The 26,988-nt window shown below is 37.1% G+C and overlaps 2 protein-coding genes across 2 annotated transcripts; one reads left to right on the plus strand and one right to left on the minus strand.

The window, feature by feature from the left end:
* Positions 1-3,318: 3,318 nt before the first annotated feature.
* On the minus strand, positions 3,319-4,024 carry LOC121782004. Its single transcript, XM_042179710.1, has 2 exons — positions 3,881-4,024; positions 3,319-3,770 (listed from the first exon to the last, which is right to left on the minus strand). Exons 1-2 carry the CDS (start codon positions 4,011-4,013, stop codon positions 3,493-3,495), a joined length of 411 nt encoding a protein of 136 aa, XP_042035644.1. The 5' UTR covers positions 4,014-4,024; the 3' UTR covers positions 3,319-3,492.
* Positions 4,025-25,404: 21,380 nt separating this feature from the next.
* Positions 25,405-26,982, plus strand: LOC121781574. Its single transcript, XM_042179296.1, has 3 exons — positions 25,405-25,607; positions 26,033-26,283; positions 26,378-26,982. Exons 1-3 carry the CDS (start codon positions 25,405-25,407, stop codon positions 26,980-26,982), a joined length of 1,059 nt encoding a protein of 352 aa, XP_042035230.1.
* The last annotated feature ends 6 nt before the right edge of the window (positions 26,983-26,988 follow it).

Consider the following 26,988-nt stretch of genomic DNA (forward strand, 5'->3'; position numbering starts at 1 on the left):
GGCATATGGAAAAACGAAAGCAAAGAAACCTGACACTTTCATGATAGCTTTTGATTTTACCAGAGAGATTATACCCAAAGTAACTAGAAAAGCACAATAAAAGATATTCCTCTCGATAGCCATAGGTGTTTTTGAGAGAATATGATGATTCAGAATGACTGGGTTCGTTTGATAAGAAAGGTGAGATAAAGATATGTGAATTAAGTTAAGTAATGCGGGCTTTATGTCAATATATGCGCAGATAAAAATTTTAAATGGTTGTTTGGTAGGCGAGAAATTATCTAAATTTGTATAGTAGATATCACACAAAATGACACAATTGCCCATCTTTAAAAATGAGTAGTTCTAAGTAATTAGCTCTTTCAAGTTTCAAACGAGAGAAATTGACTAAAGAAACAACCCCAACCTGAGAATCTAGAATCATTTGAAGAGCAATTTTTTTGGAATCAAATATGCTTAGATCACGAACCATCATTGCCTTAGAGAATCAAAGAAAAAATTCATTTGAACCATTTGAATGAAAAAAAAAATCAAAGAGAAAAATTGGTAAACAATAGAAACACCTCTGCTGTAGAAACCCAAGTCCAAGACAGGCCCTTGAGTTATATTGGGCTTTGAGTTAAGCATTTATATGTTATCTAACAAATAGAAAAGTCCATATATAAATCTATATCTTGGCATTTCAGCCTTATCAAACACAGACCTAAATTTATAGGCATATTAAAGTCATAAATAATATTAAACAGGTTAGGTAAATGACGTCACAAAACTTATGATATATGTGATCATTTCCATTTATTAATTGAGTAATCTAACTACCTCGAGAATGTGACATCACGTAAATTTTACTCGCTAAATGCAATTAATTAATTGTTGACTTCTAGAAAATTATGGACTGCTAATATACATGTGATCATTTCCATTTATTAATTATAATCTAATTACTGAATTATGTCTTGTACGTGTAGGATATTAGAATAACGTCAACTAATGTGAATTGAGAAAGCGATAAAGAGATTAATGTTTGTGTGAAATCTTATATTCAACTGGCATAGTCTTCAAATATAAATTTATTTATTCATTAAAAAAAAGGAACAACATCAATCAACTTATACATCTGGTGACAAAAAGTAATGGATAATTTATTTTCTTAATTGAAAAATGGGAAAAAAAAACTAGTAATTTATTTTCAGAATCTTTATTCACTTATTACGTCCAAACCTCTCAAGAAAATGGCACTTTAATCAAGGAAATCCTTTTACTTTAATTGAATTGAGATATTTACATATTCAAATAAATAAATAAAAATTGTATGAAGTATGGCGTGCGTCACTAGAAGCGGCACGTGACACCATGCAATCTCAATGCGCACCTCCCTTCCAACGAGAAGTGTTGCTATGTACTCTGTCGTTGATGCTCTAAAGTCATGTTTGGTATGATGTAATAGAATGGTGGAATGGAATGTGATTCCAACTTCCATTCAATACATTTGCCTGGTGTGAAGTAATGAATCACAGAATGGATGAAAATACAAGGGAAATTCAAAGAAATTGACATTTCATTATGTAAGATTGAAACAATGATCAAAGATGCGAAAACTAAAATTGATGTTCACTAAATCAAACTCGAGCTGAATACAAGATTTTGGAGGTCGGGAGAAAAAGAGAAAACACTGAACTCAAAAAAAAAACTATTCAAACTCATCTTGAGCCAACGACTATTTCTGATCTAACGGCCCAGATTAAAAGGTTCAAAACTAATCCTACCTTGCCGAACCAGCTCGCAATCCAACTGAGTTATCATTCCACAAATCCCCACCTTGATCACTCAGCTATTGAACAAGTTTACAAGCTTCATGCACAACTCAACCATGCATTTCTCTATTTCTTCCCAAATGAAATGAAAACGCACATCAATGTGCTTTCTTCTCTCGTGGTATACTTGGTGCTTAGCCAAACAAAGGGCACTATTGTTATCGTAGCCATTAGCAACAACCTCTTGTTTTATACCAACTTTCCCAACACACCCTTTAGCCAGAAACTTTCCTTAATCACAGCAGTCAAGGACATGAACTTGGCTTGACAGTTGTTGACAGTGCAACCACTCCTTCACGATCATCACCACTATTATCTTATATTATATTTAAATTAAATATCATCTCAATTTTATAATAAAACTAAAATTTTTGAATTTGTAATATTCGAAACACACGCCTCATATGCCCCACACACGCCTCATATGCCCCGCACACACCACCACCGCCACACGTAGTAGCGATGTTAACAGACATGAACAAAAGCATCGAACTTGTATCTACTTTCTCCGTCCCATAGAAATAAGCCATATTTCATTTTTCATCTGTCCCAAAGAAATACTCCATCTGTCCCCAAAGAGTTTGAACTTTGGGTTCGTCACTGGTTTAATGCATTATTGGTAAAGTAAGAGAAAGATAGATAGAGAAAGTTTTTTAAGTATTGTTAGTGGAGAATGAGTCCCACCTCATTAAAGAGAAGAGATTTCCAAAATTGGAATGTTCATACTCTTTGAGGACGGACGAAAAAGGAAATAGTGCATACTCTTCAGGGGCGGAGGGAGTAGTCCATATCCATTTATGCAAACCTTTTCTCCTTCTTTTTCATTTATTATATATGGGGCCCACTATCCACTACCCAATTTTAACTATTTTCTTCTCTTTTTCTCTTATTTTACCAATTATTATACTCGCTCCGTCCATGAAAAATAGGAGATATATTGTGAATGACACGAGTTTTAATATGAAATTGGTAAAGTAAGAGAGAAAGGGGAAAAGTAAGAGAGAAGTAGTGTTAGTGGAATGTGAGGTTCATATTATTAGTAAGAGAGAAGGGAAAAAAGTAAGAGAGAAGTTGTTGAAAACTTTCCATTTTTAAATGTGCTCTATTTTTCATTGACGGAGGGAGTATATTAAAATCCGTGCCGACCCCAAATGGCCTATTTGTATGATACGGAAGGAGTACAATAATAATATCAAATAAAGGGAATAATATCAAATAAAGGGAAGACAGTTCTCTGCTTCGATATTCATAATATATTTTTTAATGTGGAGGCAAAAATCAAGGTTTCTATTTACATAATGTGATCGGAAAAATCAAGGTTTCTATTTACTCCATCCGTCCCCATTAAATAACACCGATTGACTTAGCATGAGTTTTAAAAAATGTAGTGAAAAGTAGGTGGAAAAAATTTGTGAAATGTGAGTCCTACTTTTATACTGTATATTAATTTTATAATAAAATATGAGTAAAATAAGTTAGTGAATATGTAGTCCATTACCAAAAGTTGTATAAATGAAGGATGTCAATTAATGTGGTAGATGAATGATATTGGATCCAATAAACTAATACAGATATCAATTACATGGCCAATAAATTAGGTTTGGTGTTTTGGGTAAGGAGAAACATAATTGAAAATCAAAATAAGCATGTGACATTCGTGTATATATTCGAAGTTGCCTCATTTTATTTTACGGACATTCTCCATCGCCTGCCATATACTGATGTTATCATATTCCATACGCATATCATCATCATACATGTCTTCATCTTCTTCTCTAGACCACTTCTTCTTCATCATCTTCTTCTTCTTCTTCCTCCACTCAGATTTATTATTATTAGGCTTGTCTTCATCTTCTTTTTCAGTCATCATCTCCTTCGTCTTCTTCAGCAACCCTATATCTTCCTCTTCATCTTCACGCAACAAAGGACGAGAGCAAGTCTGACGCTGAAACAAAACTACTCAAAGTTGACTCATCAGTAATCTTATGGATCTACATGTAAAGACAGATACATACTTATATGGAAATCTTAAATTTAATTCATGTGAATGAATAGAGAGAGATTACCTGAAGCAAAGAAACCCATGACAGTGCTAAAAAGGAGACCAAACAAGCCCCAGATTTTCATGAAAGCTTTGGATTTGATCATAATACCCAAAGCAACTGCAAAAACTAGAAAAGCAAGCCACGAGATATTCATCTCGACAGACATAGATGTTTGTGCAAGAATATGATTATTCAGAATGACCAAATTTATAGGTATACTGGAATATTATACAAAAAATTAAACCAGTTTATTTAATTAAATGATGTCACGTAACTTGTAGTCGGTAAACCAAACTTGATTAGTTTTACTTTTATCTTGTTGGCTTCTATAAAAATATGTGCTGCCACATTTGATCGTTTCCATTTAATAATTACTACTCCCTCGATCCCAAGTTACGAGTCGTATTCCATTTTAGATAGTCTCAAGTTACTTGAGTCATTTCTTTATTAAATCTCACCTATTTTATTCATTATTTACTTTACTGTATCTTCTTTCTTTTACTTTATTCTCTCATCTACTTTATTTAATTCACTAAATACAACTTTCTTAAATCTCGTGCCGAAAAGAAACGCCTCAAATAATATGAGACGGGGGGAGGGAGTATATTGTTAGAGACCAAATGCACCGGATATTAGGACCAAGTCAGCCAACTTATTGCTAGAGACCAAATGCACAGGATAATAGAACCAAGTCAACCAACTTATTGTTAGAGACCAAATGCACCGGAAGTAGTGGATATTTTTTTAACAACCTGAGTTTTCGTGCACATGTTTTGGAGCAAAAAATAAAAAATAAAAAAATATTTGGATAGAGAGACGATTGGATTTATTTTGTTTAATAAAGTTGGATTTAATATTAAGTGAGAGACTTAAGTTATGTTGGTTTCTACACCTTATGAAATTAAAGTGCAAAAGATTATGAAATTGTGAGCTACAACTGTCGGAAAGTAGAAAGCCAAGTAGTGAAATAGAGTGCTACACATGTACTACACGCCTAGCCTATTCACATACTTATAGACTTCCAACATCTTTTCACACAAACAATAGTTACACCCAATCCTCTATAAAATACAAGGAATTAGACTTGACATTTAGCTATACTTTGGGAGGTGGATATAGATATGAAAGATGACTTGAGCATAGAGTCTATTCTTCTTCTGCTCCCTTTTCTCGATTTGAACACCCACAAAGCTCCAAGGAGGGCAAGAGTGATTAATCACAAAAATGAGATGAGAACAAAGTCCAATGAAGAAGTAAGATGATGACTGGATCGGATATATTCAAATCTTCCAAATGAAGAAGATTGACAAATAGATTGAAGAATGCGAGCTCATTTAGGAACCCATAAGAGGGAAATGGCAGTAGACAAGATCAAATAAAAAGTGGACTTCCAAGGTTTTCACAAATAAGGCATGGGAAGCCTCCTTGTCAAGCTCAAAAGTGAGGAAACCATTTAGCCCAAAATAGGAACCACAGTATATAAACAACCACAACCCGTCCTTCTTCGACACCCAATATTCACACAACATAAGGATTCGTAATCGTAGCAAAGAGTGGAGAGGGGAGCAAGGAAAGGCAGGGGGCAGGACATCAGTCCAGTATTATAATAATAATAATAATAATAATAATAATAATAATAATAATAATAATAATAATAATAATAATAATAATAATAATAATAATAATAATAATAATAATAATAATAATAATAATAATAATAATAATAATAATAATAATAAAACTGGAAATTTTTGTCAGTCGAATTTGCAATTATTCACAAAAGTTGGGATTTTTTTTTCATGGTCACAATCTTTTTTCATTTATAAAGCAATTAACTTTAAAAAAAAAAAAAACAAAACACAACAAATTTGACCATTTATTCAATTCCCAAAAGAAGAATTAGGTAACAAACATGCCCTAAATGGATGTAGATAGCCCCTATTGTAATACCAAAAAAATAGGATTAGGCAAAAGATAAGTAAGATAAATGCTCAAAAGATAAACAAGGGACAAAGCAAATCAAATCTCAAAAAAATTCTTACTAAAATTTGTTGTAGTTAGCACACGCAATTCTTTCTCTCGATTTCCTTCTCCCTCTTCCTAATTTGCGTCGCCAACAGTCTTCACCACTGCCGACCTTCCAACAATGCTACTGGTAATACAAGGTGAAGGTGTTTCTAGTCATTTAAATGACAATTATCACTTGATGTTATTAATGCCATTGATATTATTGTTGTTATATACTTCCTCCGTCCCTCAAGAATATGCACTCTTTCCTTTTTAGTCCGTCCCACAAGAATATGTACTTTCTAATTTTAGAAAGTTTTTTTCTCTCTAATGAGGTGGGACTCATTCTCCACTAACAATACTTATTTACCTTTTCTCTCTACCTCTCTTTTCGTTTACCAATTTTACATTAAAACTCGTGCCGACCATAAAGTGCATATTCTTTAGGGACGGAGGGAGTATATGCGACAATGGCGAATCCAGGAAGTAAAAATCGTGGGGTCGGACTGACAATTAAAATATAATGCAGAGTACTCCCTTCGTCCGCAAGTAGGAGTCTCACTTCACTTTTCCTATAAATGGTAATAGGATCTCACATTCCATTAACTTATTCTACTAATATTTCATTTAAAATTAATATCTATACAAGTGAGACTCATATTTCACTAACTTTTTTTCCACTTACTTTTCTTAACATTTCTTAAAACCGTGCCACCAAGGAATGGGACTCCTAAGGGAGTGATATTTAAATATATTTCTAATAAAAAATATATTACAATTTAAATACCTCTGTCATATGCTAAGCTAGCACTCTAGTATCGACATCAATTTCATTTTCATCAATTTCAATTTGGAATTGTTAGTATCCATTCCACGATTTTCCAATTGTTTTGGTTCTTGGTCAACATTACCACTATAAGAACTAAGGTCTTCTGAAAAATTATTTTTCAATTGATTTAAAAAAGATAACTATTATAGTATCTATTAAAATTAGGGCAAAAACTTAGGAGTGTTAGCTACTGCAAAATACAAGTCAAAAAAGAAAATGATAAAACATAATTAAATGATGATCTATGATTATACCAAATTTTTGTGCAAAGCCTCTGCCTTCTGCGCCTCCAAATAGTACTTAAGTTTAGTCTCTAGCTATACAATTATGTTTAAGCAAAAGGTAGATTTGAAACTCCAATTTATAAAGAAACTAGTATTAACACCCAAGCTATGCACGGGACATAAGAGTTTCAAATAATGAATATAAAATATAATAAATATATAGAAAATAAGAATTGAAAGAAATATGGAGATTTAAAAAAACAGAAATGTACTTATCTTGTCTCACTCAAAATGAAGAATTTACTACTCCCCAGTGAATGAAACATTTATGCAATTTTAATTTATAATCTAAGTGAAGTAAAAACAATAAAATTAATGACAAAAATAAGATGTGTGACTAATGATCAAAGAGTATGAATTAATTAGAATAAGATATACAAATAAAAAAAATATGTGTGAGTAAAGATGTTTATTGAAAGTGCTATGCAAGTCATTAATCCAAATAAAAGGTAAATTAATATATAAATTTAATAGCTTAATTTATAAAAAATTAATTTGAAAAAAATATATGGAATATTAAACATATCCACATTAAATATATGAATAATTTAAATCATATAAATTTAAAACTTCTTTGAGAAATCAAGTTAGAAAATTTGTATTATCCAATAATCACATTTTAGTTGACTGTTTATTTCTTTCTTTTAATTTCAGACCATAGCATAACTTGATATACATTTACAAAGACTAAATGAATTTTTTATATTGGAAATAATAAATTTTTTACTTCCCGCCACATATACGTATAAAAAGTAAATTACTACTATCACTTAAAATAACGATAATATTTTATGCATCTTGTTTGTTTTGAATAATGTGAGAATTTACACTACTCTTTATATTAAAAAGTATTGCAATAAATGATTAAATCTCAATTTTAACCTAAATAAATGGAAGGCAAACTAAACTCTCTAGCATAATTCCAATTTAACTCAAATATAAGGCTAATTAATATATAAATTTAATAACTTAATTATAAAAAATTTTAATGGTAGTGCACTATTTAAATGTGTTTTAACACTTCTTCAAAAAGTTAGCATTTTATTGGGCTATTATTTGTCCAATTGTTTTTGCCTTAAAAAATTATTTTTGAATAGAAGACACCTCATCTTTCCATTTTCCCTCCAAAAAGGGTATTAAGGACTTTTCATCAAACTTGCACTTTAGATTAGTATAGATTATTAGTTGTCATTTAAATACTCTAAAGGCCCAATCCAACTAGATATCAATGGAGTCGTCGCCTTGTGGGGAAAAGCTGCGCTGCTTTGAGAAATCTTGGGGCAGACGTCTGGACGCAGTGGGGTCGGGAGGCTATTGGGGACGTTTTTAGGCGGTTCTCCGAGGACGACGGTGGGGTCGGCCGACCCCACGCGACCCCAGCCGCTGATATGCGATGAATTGTGAATACTTATGTGAATGTTTTATGGTATGCGTATGCCTATGCTTGATGTGAAATGATGTGTAGTCGAGTCAATTGATGTGAATCTGATACGAGACATTAATGCCATATCTTCCATATCTTTTATTTAGTTATCTTTTGATTCATAGTATCTTATCATATATTGTTTTCTTGTTCCATAAGCTAGTATTCTAGTATTATAAATAGGGATATGTTGTTATCATTTTATTCATTCAACCAATTAATGAAATAAATATTTTTCCCAACTTGGCTTGAATCACAAACTCTAATTCTCTATCGCTGCCGACGAGAACCTCTCTCGCGCCCAGCACTCCCTCTGTCGGACATCTTCGCCGACCAAACCTCTTGAGCGCTCGACGACCACGGCTTCAGTTTCTTGATTGTATGGAATTCAAACGTTAAGGAAGGCTACCCTTAACAACTGGTGCTTTCATTGAGAGCTCACCCTCCACAACACCGATCGAACCATAGCTACGTCGCGGCCCGGCGGGAATCCACCCGCGCACAGCGACTAGCCACAGCGCTGCCCGACGGAATCATTCCGCACACCCTCCGCAGCACCACCATCACCACCGCATCTCACCCTCCATATTCTATCAATAATAAAAAAAAAAGATACCTTCTTCACTAAAAATAAAGTACCACCGATCACTACCGTGCTTCACTGCCACCATTCAACGTCATCATGTCACGCAATTACACCAGAGTTGGACGGAGGGTTCAAATCAGCAATCTGCCATGCAACTTTCCGGGGACGAGCGAGATTTCTTCCACCGGACTGGAGAAGATCATGGCCCGATTTGACAAATTGGAGTTCAGGCTGGAATCACGATGTGAAGAAATCGATCATCGTGTGACAAAATTGCAGGCGTCAAAAGCAGCGCTATGCGGACATCGATTCCAGACTGCCAAAGCGTCGCCCGACTTGCTGGGATCCACCCTCCCGAACTTCCGGTCGCCATGTTGGAGAGATGCGCGCTCATCCGCTGCCGGAACCACTGCCACAGTCGGTTCTAGACCTGTTGTACGGTCCTTATGGGGACACCCTCGTGTCAAAACACAGGACCCGTTCCTCTTTCGGGCCCCGCAGCGTTCTGCATGCTGATTTAGCCTCGCCGCCACGATTCTCACCCGGTGGGTATACTGGCCAGCAGCGAGACTGCCAGCACTTTGTCCTTCGAGAGGAACAACAACCTCACACTCGGCGGAACCCACCACATGCTCGACAGCCCTATTGTTGGGAAACGTACACTCCACCACCGATGCGATCAGATCGTCCGCCAAAGCAGCCAAGTGCAGCATTACCCAAAGAGCTGTCGCCATCCGCCACACCGGGAGCTTACCGGCCCTTACAACCACCGCCAGTGACAGCTCCAATATTGGCCGCTAATCCACATCCACAAGCTGGTGTCCGAAGCTCAATGATAAAGGAGAGGGATTTGTTAGATGATGTGCCGTCTCCACCAGCTATGTTATCTTCGTCGTACAACCCCAATATTAGTGGAAAGGAAGAGTCTTTGTTAGAAGTTGGTGTTGCGAGAAAGAGGAAAACTATAAAAGAAGAGAAGTCGACTGCGATCACAAAGGAAACAAATCTACTCAATGGTGATGAGAATGGTTTGACGGATGAAGTTGTGAATTGCCTTCACGAAGTATCGTATCCGTCAGTCATGGTCTGTGCACTTACAGGTGCGAGATCAGCTATTACTAGGGAGGTGGAAGACAGAGAGAAAGATGTTGTGTGGTATGAGAGTATTGTTAAAGTCGGATGGAAAGAAAATGCCAAAGGACCGAAAGCATTAGTTGTGGGTAAAGGTGGTGCAGATAGTGATATATTTAAGATGATCACATTGATCCCTTTGTGTGCATTCAATCCTGGTATATGTGTCAGTTTTAGCAAACGAAATTGTGAATTTCTTGCTACGCAATTGGCAGAAAAGGATCTATGTGATGAGAATGAGAAACTGCACATTAACAATGTTTTCGGGAATGCTATGAATATGCTGTCAGATAATGATAACGAGCTGCCACATGAAGGATTTATCAAGTCCTTGTTTGCCACAGAGACCTGTAGCCTCGGGCTAAACATGCCAGCAAAACCGGTTGTCTTCACTAATGATCAGAAATTGGACGGAGATGATGGGAGACGTTCGCCTAATTGGTTTGCGTTTGATCCAGGAGGAGAAGCCTCGCAAAAGTTATTGCTTTCAACTGTCATCGTTGCTTCGTGGTTCCCACCTTGAGGACAAGGTGGATTTTAACCGAGGGGGAGTTGATACGAGACATTAATGTCATATCTTCCATATCTTTTATTTAGTTATCTTTTGATTCATAGTATCTTTTCATTTATTGTTTTCTCGTTCCATAAGCTAGTTTCTAGTATTATAAATAGGGATAGGTTGTTATCATTTTATTCATTCAACCAATTAATGAAATCAGTATTTCACCCAACTTGGCTTGAATCACAAAACTCTAATTCTCTATCGCTGCCGACGAGAACCTCTCTCGCGCCCAGCACCCCCTTTGTCGGACGTCTTCTCCGACCCAAACTCTAATTCTTGATTGTGTGGAATTCAAACGTTAAGGAAGGCTACCCTTAACAGAACCCCTCAACTATATAGTAGTATTACATCTACATCTTGTTATTCTATCAATAAATGCATGAAAACCTCACTATGATGTCTTAGAGTGGATTCTATTGAGCATATTGTAAAGCAAACATAACTAAAAAATTATTGTAGTTATATACTCTCTCCGTCCACAAAAAAATAGGACACATTGTAAATGGCACGGGTTTTAATGTGAAATTGGTAAAGGAAGATAGAAGGGAAAAAAAGTAATAGTTTAGTGGAATGTGGAGTCCATATTATTAGTAAAAGAGAAGGGAAAAAAAGTAAGAGATAAGAGAAAAAAGTAAGAGAGAAGTAGTGTTGGTGGAATGTGGGGTCCATATTATTTGTAAAAGATAAGGGAAAAAGTATGAGAGAAGTTGTTGAAAACTTTCCTTTTTTAAATGTGCTCTATTTTTCGTGGACAACCAAAAATGGCAAATGTGCTCTATTTTTCGTGGATGGGGGAGTATTGTATTCTAATTAAAAATCATCCCGAGTTTATAAACCAATTCACTTTAAGAAAATACAGCTAATTTTTCCTTTTGTTTATTTCCTTAACAACAGAATTAGCTAACATGCATGCCCATGCATAATACACAATTTTGTAATTGTCACATGTAGAGATAGAGATGCCCAAGGTTTTTGGTTCCGGCGGTTAACCGCGGAACCGTAACCGCCGGTTCCGGTTCCGAACGGAAACCGTGACTTTTTTTCTTAAACCGAAACCGCCATATTTTGATCTGCGGGCTGGTTCCGGTTCTAAATTTTACGAACCGAAACCGTGCCGGAACAGCCGGTTCTGGACGGTTCCAAACCGTGAAATCTAGCCGGAACTGTGAAAAACCGCCGGAAACCGGCGGTTCAGAACCGTGAAAAACCGTAAAAAATTGGAAACGGAACCGTGAAATAGCCTTAAGGTTCGATTCCTGTTCCACATTTCTCGAAACCGGAACCGCCGGTTTACGAACCGTGTTTACGAACCGTGGACATGTCTACGTAGAGAGATATATATAAATTGTTTAGTGACAAATTCTGGGAACGGTCCAAGATCTAGTAGTGGAATTCCTATTTGAAGGTGGCAAATCCATATACCTTTTCCAATCATGGATGATCATGGTAAGATCATGCATCTTGTTTTGAATGCTTATGCAGCAATTGGCATGCATGGTGATCACCTCATCCAGATCCCTGCTAGGCTCATAGAATCCCCCGAAGTGTGCCATGTCCAAGAACCAGAACTCTAGCCCGATTCTGTGGATAAACGGTTTGTCCTTTATCATGTTCAGCACGTCCTGGTCGTGTTTTTCCGAGAAATACTCCCGGCAATTGTACCAAAATTTGTAGAACTCGATGGTCCAATTGTTTGATTTCACGTAGTTGAACCCTCCGTTTGGGGAGTTGCTCACGTCATTGTAGTTGGCCCAATAGTGGTTGCACACGATCTGGAAATCCCCGTCTTTGTAGAATTTTTTGAATGGATTATGTTGAATATTTGGGCTGTGGACTTTATTTGGGCTGTGTTTTATGATATATATATATATATATATATATATATATATATATATATATATATATATATATATAGATATATATCATGTCTTCTCCTTTGCCATTCACATTCATTCAAAATTGTTGTCTCTCTACTCTCTTGGCTCAGAAATTCCTCTCTTCTCCGATTAGTCTCCGACTGTTTCTCTGTGATCTTTCATGGTTCATTGAGTGATTGATCTTGTGTGAGTGTTGGAGAAAGCAACTGCTTCAGTTGTTGTGGTATTGGTGAGAACTAGGGTTTTGTGTATGAGGTTCTGTGTGAGTTTGTGTTCGGAGGTTCCAGATCTGGTATGGTGGAGTCGGTTGGTGTTGGTATATGCGGTGTGAGGTGGGTCACTGGTGGATTCAACGTTGCTCCCTTGGATCTGGTTTCTGGATAATAGATTTGTGCTATAGGCGGGTGGCTGAGCCATTACCAAGATCTATTCTGTTTCTTGAGTTTCCTGTTTACTTGTGTGCATTACTCTTTAGATCCGAGAAGATCCTGTGTTATTTTGCTAACAAGTTCACTTAGTGTACAGGTTCTCCTTGGTGATCCATTAGCATTCGGTCAAGGAGTGCTAGGATTACTTTCGACGAAGGATTGTAATAGCTAGATATTGTAATCTTGTATCCTAGCTAGTTTCTTTGTAAAGTCAGCCGTGTGGTTGAGAGTTTGGCTGAGCTCTCTTGTACAAGAACAAAGACGTCTCGGTAATTAGTGAATCCAGACTGGTCTGATCCCTACAATGGTATCAGAGCCACAGGGGGACTAGTCCGGCACGCCGAGTCGCATTAAGGAGGTGGGCAAGTGGAATCCTCCTTCGAGTGGGGGTTCGCTCTGGTAAATTGGCTGAATCTCATGTTTTCTTTTTCTGTTTTAGTGCCAACTATAGGCTTAGGATATTGTTTGCTGGTAGACAGTCTCTGGCAAAGACTTAGGCCGTTTCTTGCTTTCTCTGTGTGTTCTGCTTCTATTGTTTCTTGGTGCTCTGTGACCTCTCATTACTTGACCACCAAGCATTGGTACTGCCTAAGTGACCCCCTGCGCCCTCCAGAAGTGAGTGATTGCGAACTGGGATAGCCTTAGCAAGTGTTGCTCGTGACAGTCAAGGATTTGAGGTCTGATTTGGTGTGAAAGTGTGCTTTGTCCTGTGGTGTATGTCTCTGTGCTTTAAAGTTTGCAAGGTTCTGTGTTTCTGTCTTGCTTTTTGTGTTCTTGCAAAAGTGATTTTTAAAATGACTCAGCCTTTTGGTTTGGTTCCTTTTAATGGCAAAAATGATTTTGTTATTTGGAAACAGAAATTGAAATGCATTCTTATTCAGCAAAAAGTATTTAAGGTTGTTGATGGTTCTTTGCCTGATGACACTCCTCAAGAAAAACTGGATGACATGAATGAGTTGGCTAGAGCTACTATTGTACTCAATCTGTCTGATTCTGTGATTAGGAAAATTGATCATACTGAGTCTGCTTCTGAAATGTGGAAACACCTTGATACTTTGTTTACTGAAACTTCTATGTCTTCAAGGATGTACTTGCTTGAAAAATTGTTCGAATTTAAGCTTGACTTGTCCAATGATATTGATGATAATGTGGATAGATTTCAGAAGCTTGTGCAGGCTATTAAAAGATCTGGTGATAAAACTATTGATGAATACACTAGTATTGCTCTAATGAATGTATGTGAAAGCTACCATTAAGTATGGCAGAGACTCTGCCCCTCTGGACTTGATTATTAGCTCCCTAAAATCTAAAGAACTTGAATGAAGGGAAATAACTGCTGATAAAAATGCTTTTAATAAGGCTCTGAATGTGAGGGGAAGATCTAAGACAAGAGGGGAGAATGAATCAAATGGTGGATCTGGTACCAACTCTAATTCTAAGAAAAAGAACAAATCTAGGTCCAATAGCAAGGACCTAAAATCTTTCAGGAAGTGTTTTAATTGTGGAGAAGTTGGGCACTACAGAAAAGAGTATACAAAGCCTAAAAAGAATAAATCTCCCAATAATAACTCTCAGCTTGAAAATCTTGTGAATGTGGCCAAATATGATGCTGATAATGAATCTGTGTATATGGTGCATGATTTGATGTATATAAATGCTTCTCCTATGTGCCCTTTTACTTCAAATGATTGGTTATGTGATTCTGGATGTATTTATCATGTCACTCCCTTCAAGGAAGTGTTCACTGATATTAAGCTTGTAACTAATACTTATGTGTCAATGGCTGATAACAAGAAATGTGAAATTCTTGGAATTGGCACGGTGTGTTTAAAGATTGATAATGGCTATGTGTTGAACCTGAAGGATGTAACATATATTCCTGATCTATGCTATAATTTGATGTCTTGTACTGTCCTTGAGAACTCTGGCATTGGGGGTAAATGGGGGGAAGGTTGCACGAAAATCTACAAAGGTTCTATGTGTCTGTTTAAGGCCAAAAGAAAATGTGGTTTGTATGTCTGTACTGTTGTGCCTCTTACATGTGAAAAAGCATGTGCCGATGTTAAAACTGATAAAACTATGTTGTGGCATAATAGGCTTGGTCACATGAGTGAAAAAGGCCTGAATATTTTGAAAAAGCATGTTGTCTTATCTGAAGTTGATATTCATGGTAACTTGCCTTTCTGTGACACTTGTGTGCTGGGTAAACAACATAGGGTTACCTTTCCTACTCTTGTACCTGCAAATATCAGTAGAAATGTTCTTGAATACTTGCATATGGATGTGTGGGGCCCTGCTTCTGTGTCTTCTCATTCTGGTTCTGTGTATTTTCTTTCAATTATTGATGATTTTTCAAGAAAAGTTTGGTGCTTCCTCATGAGACATAAGTGTGAAGTGTTTGCAAAACTTATTGCTTGGAAAACTTTGATTGAAACTCAGACTGGAAAGAAAATTAAGGCTATAAGAACAGATAATGGCTTGGAGTTTTTAATAAACAGATGGATGATAGGTGTGTTGGTTTTGGAATTAGAAGACATAAAACTGTTCCTTATACCCCACAGCAAAATGGGGTTGCTGAAAGAATGAATATGACCTTACTTGATAAAGTGAGATGCATGCTAGCAAAATATGGTTTATCTAAAGATTTTTGGGGTGAAGTTTTGTTGACTGCTACTTACTTGGTTAATAGATCTCCCTCTGTGCCTTTGTTAGGGTAGTGCCCTGAACATGTTTTTACTAGAAAAACTTTGAATCTTTCTCATCTAAGGGTGTTTGGTTGTTCTGCTTTTGTGCATACCAAAACTGATAAACTTGAGCCTAGATCTAGAAAGGGTGTTTTTCTGTGATATTCTGAGGGTGTCAAAGGATATAGGGCCTGGTTGAGAGATGAGCCTGGGTTTAAGGTCATTATTAGCAGGGATATGGTTTTTAATGAAGATGAATTCTCTTGCTTAAAGGTGACAAACAACCCTGCTTCTGATACTGTGGACAATGATCCTCTTATTGAGGTGGAGTCCACAGAACAACCCACTGGTGTGGAGCATTCAGTGGATGCTCCAAGTGAGGTGTAACAGCCTTTTTGGAACTCTCATCCAGTCTATACTCATGATGAGATACCCAATGAGGGAAATCTACAAGCTAATGATGTCAACAATGTGCCTCTACCTGATAATATTGATAATGCTTGTGATATGCATGCTAGTCCTGTGAGAACTAATCCTCATGTTCCTGCCCAGAATGTGTTAAATAGCCCCACTGGTATTCAAAATGCTATTGATGCTCCCAACTTGAATGACTATGTGTTATCTAGGGATAGACCTAGAAGGCTTAATGTTCAGAAACCTTCTAGATATGATGGTTATGTGGGGTTGGTTGCCCTGATTAACTTGGCTTTCAATGTATATGAATCTGATGGGGATGAACCTCAGTCTTATAAACAGGCTGTCAAGTCTAAATTCTGGAGTCAGTGGCATAAGCTATGTTGGAGGAGATGCATTCTCTGAAAATTAATCTTACCCGGATTCTTGTACATTTGCCTCCTGGTGCATCTGTGGTTGATTGCATGTGGCTTTATAAGTTGAAAAATGAGGTGGAGTGCCTTAGGTACAAGGCCAGACTTGTGGCAAAAGGTTTTACTCAACAACAGGGGGTAGATTATACTGAAATGTTTGCTCCTATTGTTAAATTCACTACTATGCGGTTAATGCTTGCTTTATGTGCTCATTTTGACTGGGAGTTGAAACAAATGGATGTTAAAACTACTTTCTTGCATGGTGACTTGGATAAATCAATTTACATGAAACAACCTGAAGGTTTTGTTGATCCTAAGTTTCCCAATCATGTGTGTTTGTTGAAAAAGGCCTTGTATGGTATAACACAGTCTCCTAGACAGTGGAATATCAAGTTTAATAATTGTATGCATAAGTTGGGCTTTGTGAGAAGTACTTTTGATGCATGCTTATATGTGAAAAATCTTGATTCTGTTCATGTCTTCTTACTGTTGTATGTTGATGACATGCTTATTATGGGTCCCTGTTTGAAAACTATAAAGGCTGTGCAAACTGCTTTAAGTGAGAATTTTGATATGAAGGACCTTGGTGATGCTCAGAAAATATTGGGAATAAATATTTTCAGGAACAACAAGGAATGTATGCTTGTGTTGCATCAGGAACCTTATGTGTATAAAATTCTGAAAAAATTTAACATGTTTGATGCTAAACCTGCCTCTGTGCCTTTAGCTGCTCATTTTATGTTGAGTAAAGATCTGTGCCCTAAAACTAAATTTGATATTGATGTCATGATGAAAATTCCCTATGCAAATGCAATTGGATCAGTAATGTATCTGATGGTAAGTACCAGGCTTGATATTGCCTATGCAGTGTCCTGCCTGAGTAGATACATGGCAAATCTCGGTCTTGTTTATTGGGAAGCTTTGAAGTGGCTCCTGAGATATCTGAAACATACTGCTAAGTATGAGTTGGCTATTCTAAATGTGATGATGGTGTGTCACTAACTGGTTTTGTTGATTCTAATTATGCTAATGATAGGGATAAGAGGAAGTCCACCACTTCCTATGTGTTTACAGTTTGCAGGTCCTGTATTAGCTGGAAGTCTCAGCTGCAGCACATAGTGGCCATGTCCACTACTGAGTCAGAATATATTGTCATTACAGAGGCAATGAAAGAAGCTGTGTGGTTAAAGTGAGTGCTATCTGAACTAAAATTTGTGAAGTCTCCTCCTACTGTGTTTTCTGATTCTCATTCTGTTATTCAGTTGTGTAAAAACTCTGTATTTCATGATAGAACAAAGCATATTGATGTAAGGTTTCATTATATTATAGATATTGTAGAAAAAGGTGAAGTTTTTCTTCAAAAAATGCATACTGATAGAAATCTTGCTGACATGGGAACTAAGAGCTTACCACTTGAAAAACTTCTTGCATAAAATACTTGCATTTTGACCTAGGATAGGTTGCATGTCCCGGGGGAAAGACCTCAGTCACCTTATAGTCACCTTATCAGATGTGGTAAGGGTATTAGGTGACTAGAGGCATGAAGTCCTTTAGACTAATGGGTGTCAGCCCTCTGGTATCTAAAGGTAACCTGGCGGCTTCCCTAAATGCTAGTGAACTTATGTTCTTTGGAGCTGAGGGGGCGGCCTTGTAGGCTGTGATGATTTTAAACCTTAGCTGATAGTGCAGATTGGTTTTCCAGAATAATGTCCAAGGTGGAGTATGTTGAATATTTGGGCTGTGTTTTATGATGGCCCAGATAAAATGTGGGCGGGTGGCTGCCCTAGCCCAATACTCAGTTGATATATATATCCTGCCTTCTCCTTTGTCGATTCACATTCATTCGAAATTGCTCTATCTCTCTCTACTCTCTTGACTCAGAAATTCCTCTCTTCTCTCTCTTCTTCTCTGATTAGTCTCCGGCTGTTTCTCTGTGATCTTTCACGGTTCTTCGAGTTATTGATCTTGTGTGAGTGTTGGAGAAGGCAACTGCTTCGGTAGTTGTGGTGTTGGTGAGAACTAGGGTTTTGTGTGTGAGGTTCTGTGTGAGTTTGTGTTCGGAGGTTCCAGATCTGGTATGGTGGAGTCGGTTGGTGTTGGTATCTGCGGTGTGAGGTGAATCACTGGTAGATTCAACGTTGCTCCCTTGGATCTGGTTTCTGGATAATAGATTTGTGCTATAGGCGGGTGGCTGAGCCATTACCAAGATCTATTCTGTTTCTTGAGTTTCCTGTTTACTTTTTTTTTTAAGGAGGATCAACGATGGTTCCCCATCTACCCCCCGAAGTGACTCGGACCCCCGGCCTAACGGTCGGAGGTGAAGCGTCTTACCACCGAGCTACGCTTCGTTGTCGGGTTGGGAAGGAACGAGTCTGTATAACCAACCTCCCCCAAGCACGGGTCCAGACGACGCCATGAACGGGCTACCTCCTCCCGGCGCCTGGGTCCAGGCGAGTGACTCAAGAACCCCCCCAGGGGAAATTAATCCCCAAGATGCGCCATAAGGGGTCGAACACGTGACCTCCAGGATGGCGTGGTATCCTTACCCCTCAACCACTTGAGCTAAGGGGCTTGTGTGTATTACTCTTTAGATCCGAGAGGATCTTGTGCTGTTTTGCTAACAAGTTCACTTAGTGTGCAGGTTCTCCTTGGTAATCCATTAGCATTCGGTCAAGGAGTGCTAGGATTACTTCGACGAAGGATTGTAATAGCTAGATATTGTAATCTTGTATCCTAACTTCGACGAAGGATTGTAATAGCTAGATATTGTAATCTTGTATCCTAGCTAGTTTCTTTGTAAAGTCGGCCGCGTGGTTGAGAGTTTGACTGAGCTCTCTTGTACAAGAACAAAGATGTCCTGGTAATTAGTGAATCTGGATTGGTCTGAGCCGCATTACTTCTGCATCCTGATTAATTTTTTCATTTCAAATCATTATCAAATTCTGCTTACGTGTTATTTGAATATTCACACTTAATTTGGCCCTGAACTTTGACATGATAGTTTATTTTGTTTGATTGTTGATTATGAGCCAAAGCCAAGATAGTTCAAAATTAGCTTCATTAATTAATTAATATATATTTATTTGATCTTATTGTTCAAGTATTCGGTAATTTATATTTTATTCAATATATTATTAAAGAGAAATTTTAGGTACCGAATTGTTAAGCATAAGGTAGAAATGGGCTTTTAAGGTGAGAGTGAGCCTAATGGACCGTGCTGAAATTCTACTTTAATTTCAATCGATATTTTCGGCATATCAAGTGAATAAATTTAAGTACTATAATAGTACTCCCTCCGTCCCTTAAAATTTGGCACCATTTAACCCGGTACACGTTTTAAGAAATGTAATAGAAAGTGAGTTGAAAAAATTAGTGGCATGTGAGTCCTACTTTTATACACTAGTTTTAAAATAAAATGTGAGTGATAATGAGTTAGTGGAATGTGGGGTCCACTATCAAAAATGGTAAAAGTGAAAGGTTATTAAACTAAGGACCAAAAGTTGGTTCGACTTACGTTCTGGGAAAGAACCAATAAAGAAAACCCGCAACGGAGCTTATAGATATGCTCGACCCAATAAGAAAAATCATAATTGTTTCTAAGCAAAATAAAACAAAAAGTAAATTAATTAAAATAAACAACTTCAATAAGAAACGTAGTAGCCATATTTATCCCGACGCACAAAAAAAGAAATAAGTGACAAATTTTCAGGGACGGAGGGAGTAATATTTATACTTAAAAGTCTCCATTTTCCATTTTCCATTTTATGAAATCCGCGGCGTCACGGCGTAGCAGTGGAGTCCCGTGATCCAACACGTGCGCCGTTCCGATTCCGATTCTGAAGCTCTCCAAAATAGATTGAACAGAGAATTAGGCTCCGTCCACGCCGCGTTCAGAGTCGTGATTATCACCGTCTTGTTGTCCTTCATCGCCGCACTTCTCAGCGTCTTCTCCAATTCGATATTCTCATCTTTAGCCTATTTTCAATTTTGTAACCAAAAATTGCTCAAAAATCAAAATGTTGTTCTGCATTTGTTTTTAGGTGATAGCAAAATTCGATTTTCTTCGCTGGTGTAAAAAATCCTACTATTTCAATTAAAAATTGAGAAAAGTAGTTATTAATAATTACTAGTATATTATTTTTGAAATAATTAAAAAATTCTAATTTAAATGCTTAATTCGGTCAAAATCAGCTAAACAAATTGTGGCTTGTTTAGCCCGTCCAAAATGGATTGATATAAGTTTGTTACTACAATGGTTGATATAAGTTTGTTACTACAATGGATTGATAAACAAATTGTGGCCGTCCAAAATGGATTGATATAAGTTTGTTACTACATACAATATTTATTAAATATTGACGAAGACTAGTAAGGTTGATCTGAAACACATTATGGACATCAAGTAAGTATGAATTACGACACATTGTTTAATAGGCAACACAAAAATGTTCAAAATGCTTCCACTTTAACTACCGCTGAGAGATCCTTTACACATGGATGCCGAAAAGGGCAGAGATATAATTAAGATTAACAAAGTTAAAAATTTCTAATCAACCATTTAAATAATTATTTTTGTAACAACCAGGACAAGGAGGCAACCTAGTGGTATTTTATTATTTGTATCCTATAGTTGTACACATTTAGCGAAAAAAAATATTTATCTCCCAGTTGACATCATAAGATAACTAGCATAGCATGTCAATTCGTCCAATTCACCTCAATTACACTATAATCCACCCTAGCATAGTGTTATGTTGCCTAACATTTTGTTGTCAAATTATGTCAAGCATGACATGTCGAATTTTTAGCTAAGTAGTGTTGGAATCTTAACCGATTAAATGTAGTTTGACCAGGTTTTGCAAGTGATGTAAAAATTTTAGCTAAGCAGTGTTGGAATCATAACCAATTAAATGTAGTTTGACCAGATTTTGCAAGTAATGTAATGTTTTAATTTTATGAATTCAAATGGTATAGAATCAATCTACATTATGAGATGATAGTGGTATATTTGTTTTCCCTAAATCGATTCTCAACGAGTGAGAAATGGTGAATCTGAGTTTGTAACTTTATGAACCTAGCTTAGACATGCACGATTGTTTTACACTTAAGATGATATATAAGATAAAGTGTAGACTGGACCAAGTAGACCCCCTACGCTGGTCGAGGGTTCGCCTCCTATGGTGTCGTTGGACGTGCAATCTAAGGGTTATCAATACCTTAACCCACAACACTATTAATTAGTAAAGGGACGTAAGGATCGAATCCCACAAGAATTGGGGGGCTATTCGTGTATTATTTGTGTGGACAGGACGTTCTGAATAAAGAGGGTTGGTTGCTCCCACGCTTTCACTATGCTTTTGTTTGATTTAATTGTTTTAAACATTGAATTGGCTATGAATATGAGGAGCTAAACCTCCATTGTAGGATTCTTGGTGAAAATACATTAATTTCATAGTTTTTATCCAATTGATTTCGTATTTACCTTGCTATTGTGATAGTTCGATTATTCTTGAGCTTTGTTCATTCAATTGAGTATCTAACTATTGAATGTGTCAGGGTTAATTAGACTAATCGGGAGATAAAATAGTTAATCTTGATATAAGAATAATTCTCACCTTAATTCAACAGAACTCGGGAGAGTTGAGATTTTGTGTGAGATCTTTGATTGATTTAGTTATTTTGGGAGGTAGGAGTTAGGGTTAGAAGGGGACTTCAATCTTAACGCCTAATCTACGGATTTTTCAGCTCGGGATGGGGTTTAATCTAGTATTGTGATCGACTTAACAACCTTAAAGACACTAAAAGGTGATACATATTGATTGGGTAAGAGTTTGGAATTGTGCATCATATCATCGAGTTCTACAATTCACCGCATTATCTTTTCTCATCTTATTTATTTGTTCTTGTTTATTTATTTAATTTTTCATTATTGTTTTAGTAGTTGAATTAGAATAAAAATCCTTTTTGATTGTCTAGATAGTAGTCAAAGTTGGTTTGTGGTAATTAAGTTGACAGAATTAGTCTATGTGGGATACGAAACTCTTACTTTTTATTTGCTACATTAACCCCGTACACTAGGTATTACTTGTGTTAAAATAAGTTTGAGTACCTCTCTCCTTTTGTGTTAAAAGGTATAATTTTTATTTTATTAGTCATTCTCTCTAACTTCTATGTTACTTAATTTAAAATATTATGTTAATTAATTTATTTATATTAATTTTATGCTGTAGGATAGTAAAATGGATAAGTTATTTTTGGATCTAATGACTAATTAATAGAAGTTTGAGTACCTCTCTCTTTTTGTGTTAAAAGGTATAATTTTTATTTTATTAGTTATTCTCTCTAACTTCTATGTTACATAATTTAAAATATTATATTAATTAATTTATTTATATTAATTTTATGTTGTAGGATAGTAAAATGGATAAGTTATTTTTGGATCTAATGACTAATTAATAGATTTAGCCATGAAAATGTTAGATTAGCTAACTATCGTAAATTGCCCATGAAGCCCAGCAAATTGTAGATGCATTTCCAATATATATGTTGCCGAAATAAAATATAAGGTGAACTATATATAGAGAGCTCTTTCAATATTTTGTTTGGGGGGTTCTCATTGTACTAGCTATAATACTTCTCAAATTTAAATGTTTTAATACAGAAATGCTGCAACATATGTCCTGCAGAGTGTACAAAATGATTTGACTGTTGTCTTGCTGAGCATTTTCGAACTTTATATTACTTATAGCATCTCCAGTTGTTCTGGACATGCAATAGCCCTCCCATAGCCTTGCTACTGCCACATCATCAGCACTAAAATCCTCCTGTCACATCATCTGGAAATGCAACTGGACAAGCAACTGGACATGCAATAGCTCAGCCACATCACTCAATTATGAAAAACAAACAATTAACAATCACACAAAAAACGGAATTAAATATACGACACATATACGCGAAAATATACTATTTTCATTTAAATTAAAAAGTACATTTAAAAAAATTACATAATTTTAAATAATCTGTGAACAGGCGCTGATGTGCAGCTACATGATCACGATCAACCACTTCTCGACGGTGGACAACTGGTCGTGGGCGAGGTACCGCCGGCTGCATATAACTCTGCAGCCATCGATCAACCTCACGGCTCGTATAGGTATCTAGCTCTTCGTTCATCATACGCTCGTACTCATCAGCATCCCCACCACGGCCACCACCACTACCACCGGCATTACTCATTTCTCGTTGTTGATCTTGTACAGAAATTAAGATAGAGAGAGTACTCGTTAAAACAAGTGGTGCGAATGAAAATGACGTCCAAAGCGCGTATGTATAGTGTTTCGAAAAATTAAAAATCTGACGCCGGTATGACGCCGATCCGGGGCCTACAATGGCGCCGTGCGGATCGGCGTCAGCCCAAGAATCGGCGTGGGCACGCCGATTTTGACGCCGATTTCGCCGACGCCGGCTGCAATGGTTAGGTGTCAGCACCGGCGTCCGCGAAAAATCGGCGTGCCGGTGCCGACGCCGCCATTGGAGATGCTCTTATGATTATACATGAAATTTGATTTATTTTCTCTTAATGATGAAGCATAATCCAATTAGTTAGTCCACCATCTATACACAACCGAATTCTCCGTTGCCTGTTGTTCCATCAACATGATAACATGCTGCATTGCATTATTGAAGAGAGAGTTGTGAAACTGTTTGTTTGTTCACGTGCTTATGGTAGTATCTAATTTGTGTTTGCTTGTTGGAAGGATGATATTATGAGAAGGGTTGAAGAATTAAGAGCCGAAGGGATAGACAATCCGGATTTAGATGCCATCTTTTTGGAGCTTCATGGGAAGGTGAAGAAGATAAAGCAGATTCCTGGTGCAGGAAGTGCAACAAAAATATACTTCCCATCAGTTACTTCAGCATATGCATCTGTACGCTCGACCGGCAGCGACCCTCACAAGATGGACGAGCTCTACGAGCAACGACTTCAAGAAGAGCGTGAGCGATTAGAAAGCCCAAATGGAAGCCCGGATGGAAGAGAAAGTTAGAAAGATAGAAGAAGCGTCGGATAAGAAAATGGAATTGATGAAGGAACGGATGCAAGAACACATTCAGCTCCTATTTAATGAAAAATTTGGTTGAACTATAGATATAGATATAGACTTGACCATTTTGTGAAACAATTTAACTCATGACTTTGTGTAACAATTTAATTCTGGTAATCCATTCGGTATTTTAATTTGTTTATTTTATTCCTATTTTTAGTTTAATGCATTTTAATTTCATTGAATTAACAATTTAAAATGAAGCTGAAATAATAATAAAAAAATAATGAAAAATATGAAAAAAATCATAGAACTCTGAGCAGTTATGTGCTCGGAATATTACATGGCCGAAATGTCCCTTCCTAGCACAACCAAAGTGAGCTAGGATTCTCGAATCGCATTATTCCAAGCACATGCAGGTGCTAGGAAGAGAAAAGGCAGGTATCGTGCTTGGATATTCTCATAAAGGAGTTGACCATGTTTCCGAGCACGTTTCGGGTGCTCGGAAAAACTAGAGTGTTGCTCGGATAGGTGCTCGAGAATAATTCCGAGGAAGCATATGGCTAGCACCAATCATGCTCGGAAACCTCTATTTTTCCTAGCACTTTCGGGGTTTTCCTAGCATTTCGGTGCTAGGCAAAGGCGCCTTTTTTGTAGTGAAGCAACCTTCCATGTAAGCCTTCTCTCGTGCTCCCTACGGATTACAACTGACTCATCACAATTGTAAAAAAATAATTATGTAAAGTTGTTAATATCATTGGTGATATAACAAAAGTGCTATGAAGAAACCTCGGTGGCTAGCAACTCGGACGATTGCCTAGCCGAGATGATGCTTCGCGACGCTTCCTTGATGATAATTTACATGGAGATCTCTACATTGGAGCAGTTAGATGACTTGATGTTGGACAAGCTTTGGGCGATGAGGGACGAGCTTGGCATGTTGATCACACTCGCGATTTTGTCTCGTCACTTACTTTTGCTTCACAATCAAATCCCTCTGTTTGTCATGGAGCTTTTGATGGATTTGAGATATGGGGCTGGAAAATTCGATTCCTTGCTCAACAGGTATGTATCTGTTTTGTAATTTCATATCGATATAGATATGTTTGACCTCTGTGTTTGATTATTTAGTTGTGCATTAGAATTTAGTTATTTCTTGATCACAACTCTCAGCATTATATACACATGTGTGATTCTAGCTAAATTTCATTGCTAGAATTTGGTGATATCACTCAAATTGTACGTCATCTATTTCACTATAAGCGACTTGTAATCTTTTTTGGGACGTCCCGCCTAAAGTTAGTCATTTTTTTAGCAAAATATAATACAATTACTCTCTCCTAATTTACTATCTCTATTTAACTCTCTAAACATCATTTTCTTAAATTGCATGCACGAAAGAATGTCTCACTTATATAGGACAGAAGGAGTATCACTATTAGATAATTTTGTTGTAGTGTCAGCCTCTTATTTTCTTTGAAAAATGACAGATACTTGTGTATGGCGATCTACGGAGAGTATCGCGAGAAAATAATATGTTCGAAGCCTGTGCACCTCGTCGAAGCCATCCATACGCTGCTTGTCTCTGAGCCCGAGAAGACCAGCCACAGATGCTGCAAATGCAAATGCACATTGCTTTGCTGCTTCAAGGTTACACAAGAATGCTACTCAAGCAAATTGCTCTGCTGCCCAAGAGTTAAGAAAGATCTAGAAACTGGTGCTCCTCAAGAAACGAATCCTGGTTTAATCCATCAGCTTCTAAACTTTTGCACTTGCAAGAACAACACAAGTGCAAAGAAAGAACATCAAGAAATTCGTCCATTCGTTTCGTTCAGTGACCGAACTCAAGGCGAAGGGCATCCACTTCAAACCAAATTCAACCCAATCTCTGATGGATGTCAGCTTCGAATCCGGCTTCTTCTATGGCAGCCTTCAACTCCCACAGTGGGGCGTTTCCAAGAAAACAAGGGTCACCTTTATGAACTTGATTGCCTACGAATTCAGCCCTAAGAGCCCGGCAAGTGGCCAGGTGGCAGCGTACATCAGTTTTATGAAGTCTCTCATCGAGAGGCCTGAAGGCGTGAAGGAACTGCGAGAGAAGAAAATCTTCTACAACATGCTTGGAAGAGACGAAGAGGTTTTCAACATCTACGACGATATCAACACCTATGGGGCAGAAAATCCAATGCAATTCAGCAAAGTGCGGGACAAGATCCAAGAACATTATAATAGCCGTGCAAAGACATGGCTGGCTGAGATCTTGCACACTAATTTTCGATCTCCCTGGACAACTACAGAGTTTCTTGCTGCCCTTTCTGTGTTAGGAATATCTGCCGGTCAGCTCTACTTCTCCGTTCCTAATAACTCGAGATTGAAGATTGATTGGCAAATAAGAGTATCATATCCATGGGGACTATGTGAAGACCAAAGTATGGTGTAACAATCT

This window comes from Salvia splendens, chromosome 20 (genome assembly GCF_004379255.2).
Source record: "Salvia splendens isolate huo1 chromosome 20, SspV2, whole genome shotgun sequence".
Classification (NCBI taxonomy): domain Eukaryota; kingdom Viridiplantae; phylum Streptophyta; class Magnoliopsida; order Lamiales; family Lamiaceae; genus Salvia; species Salvia splendens.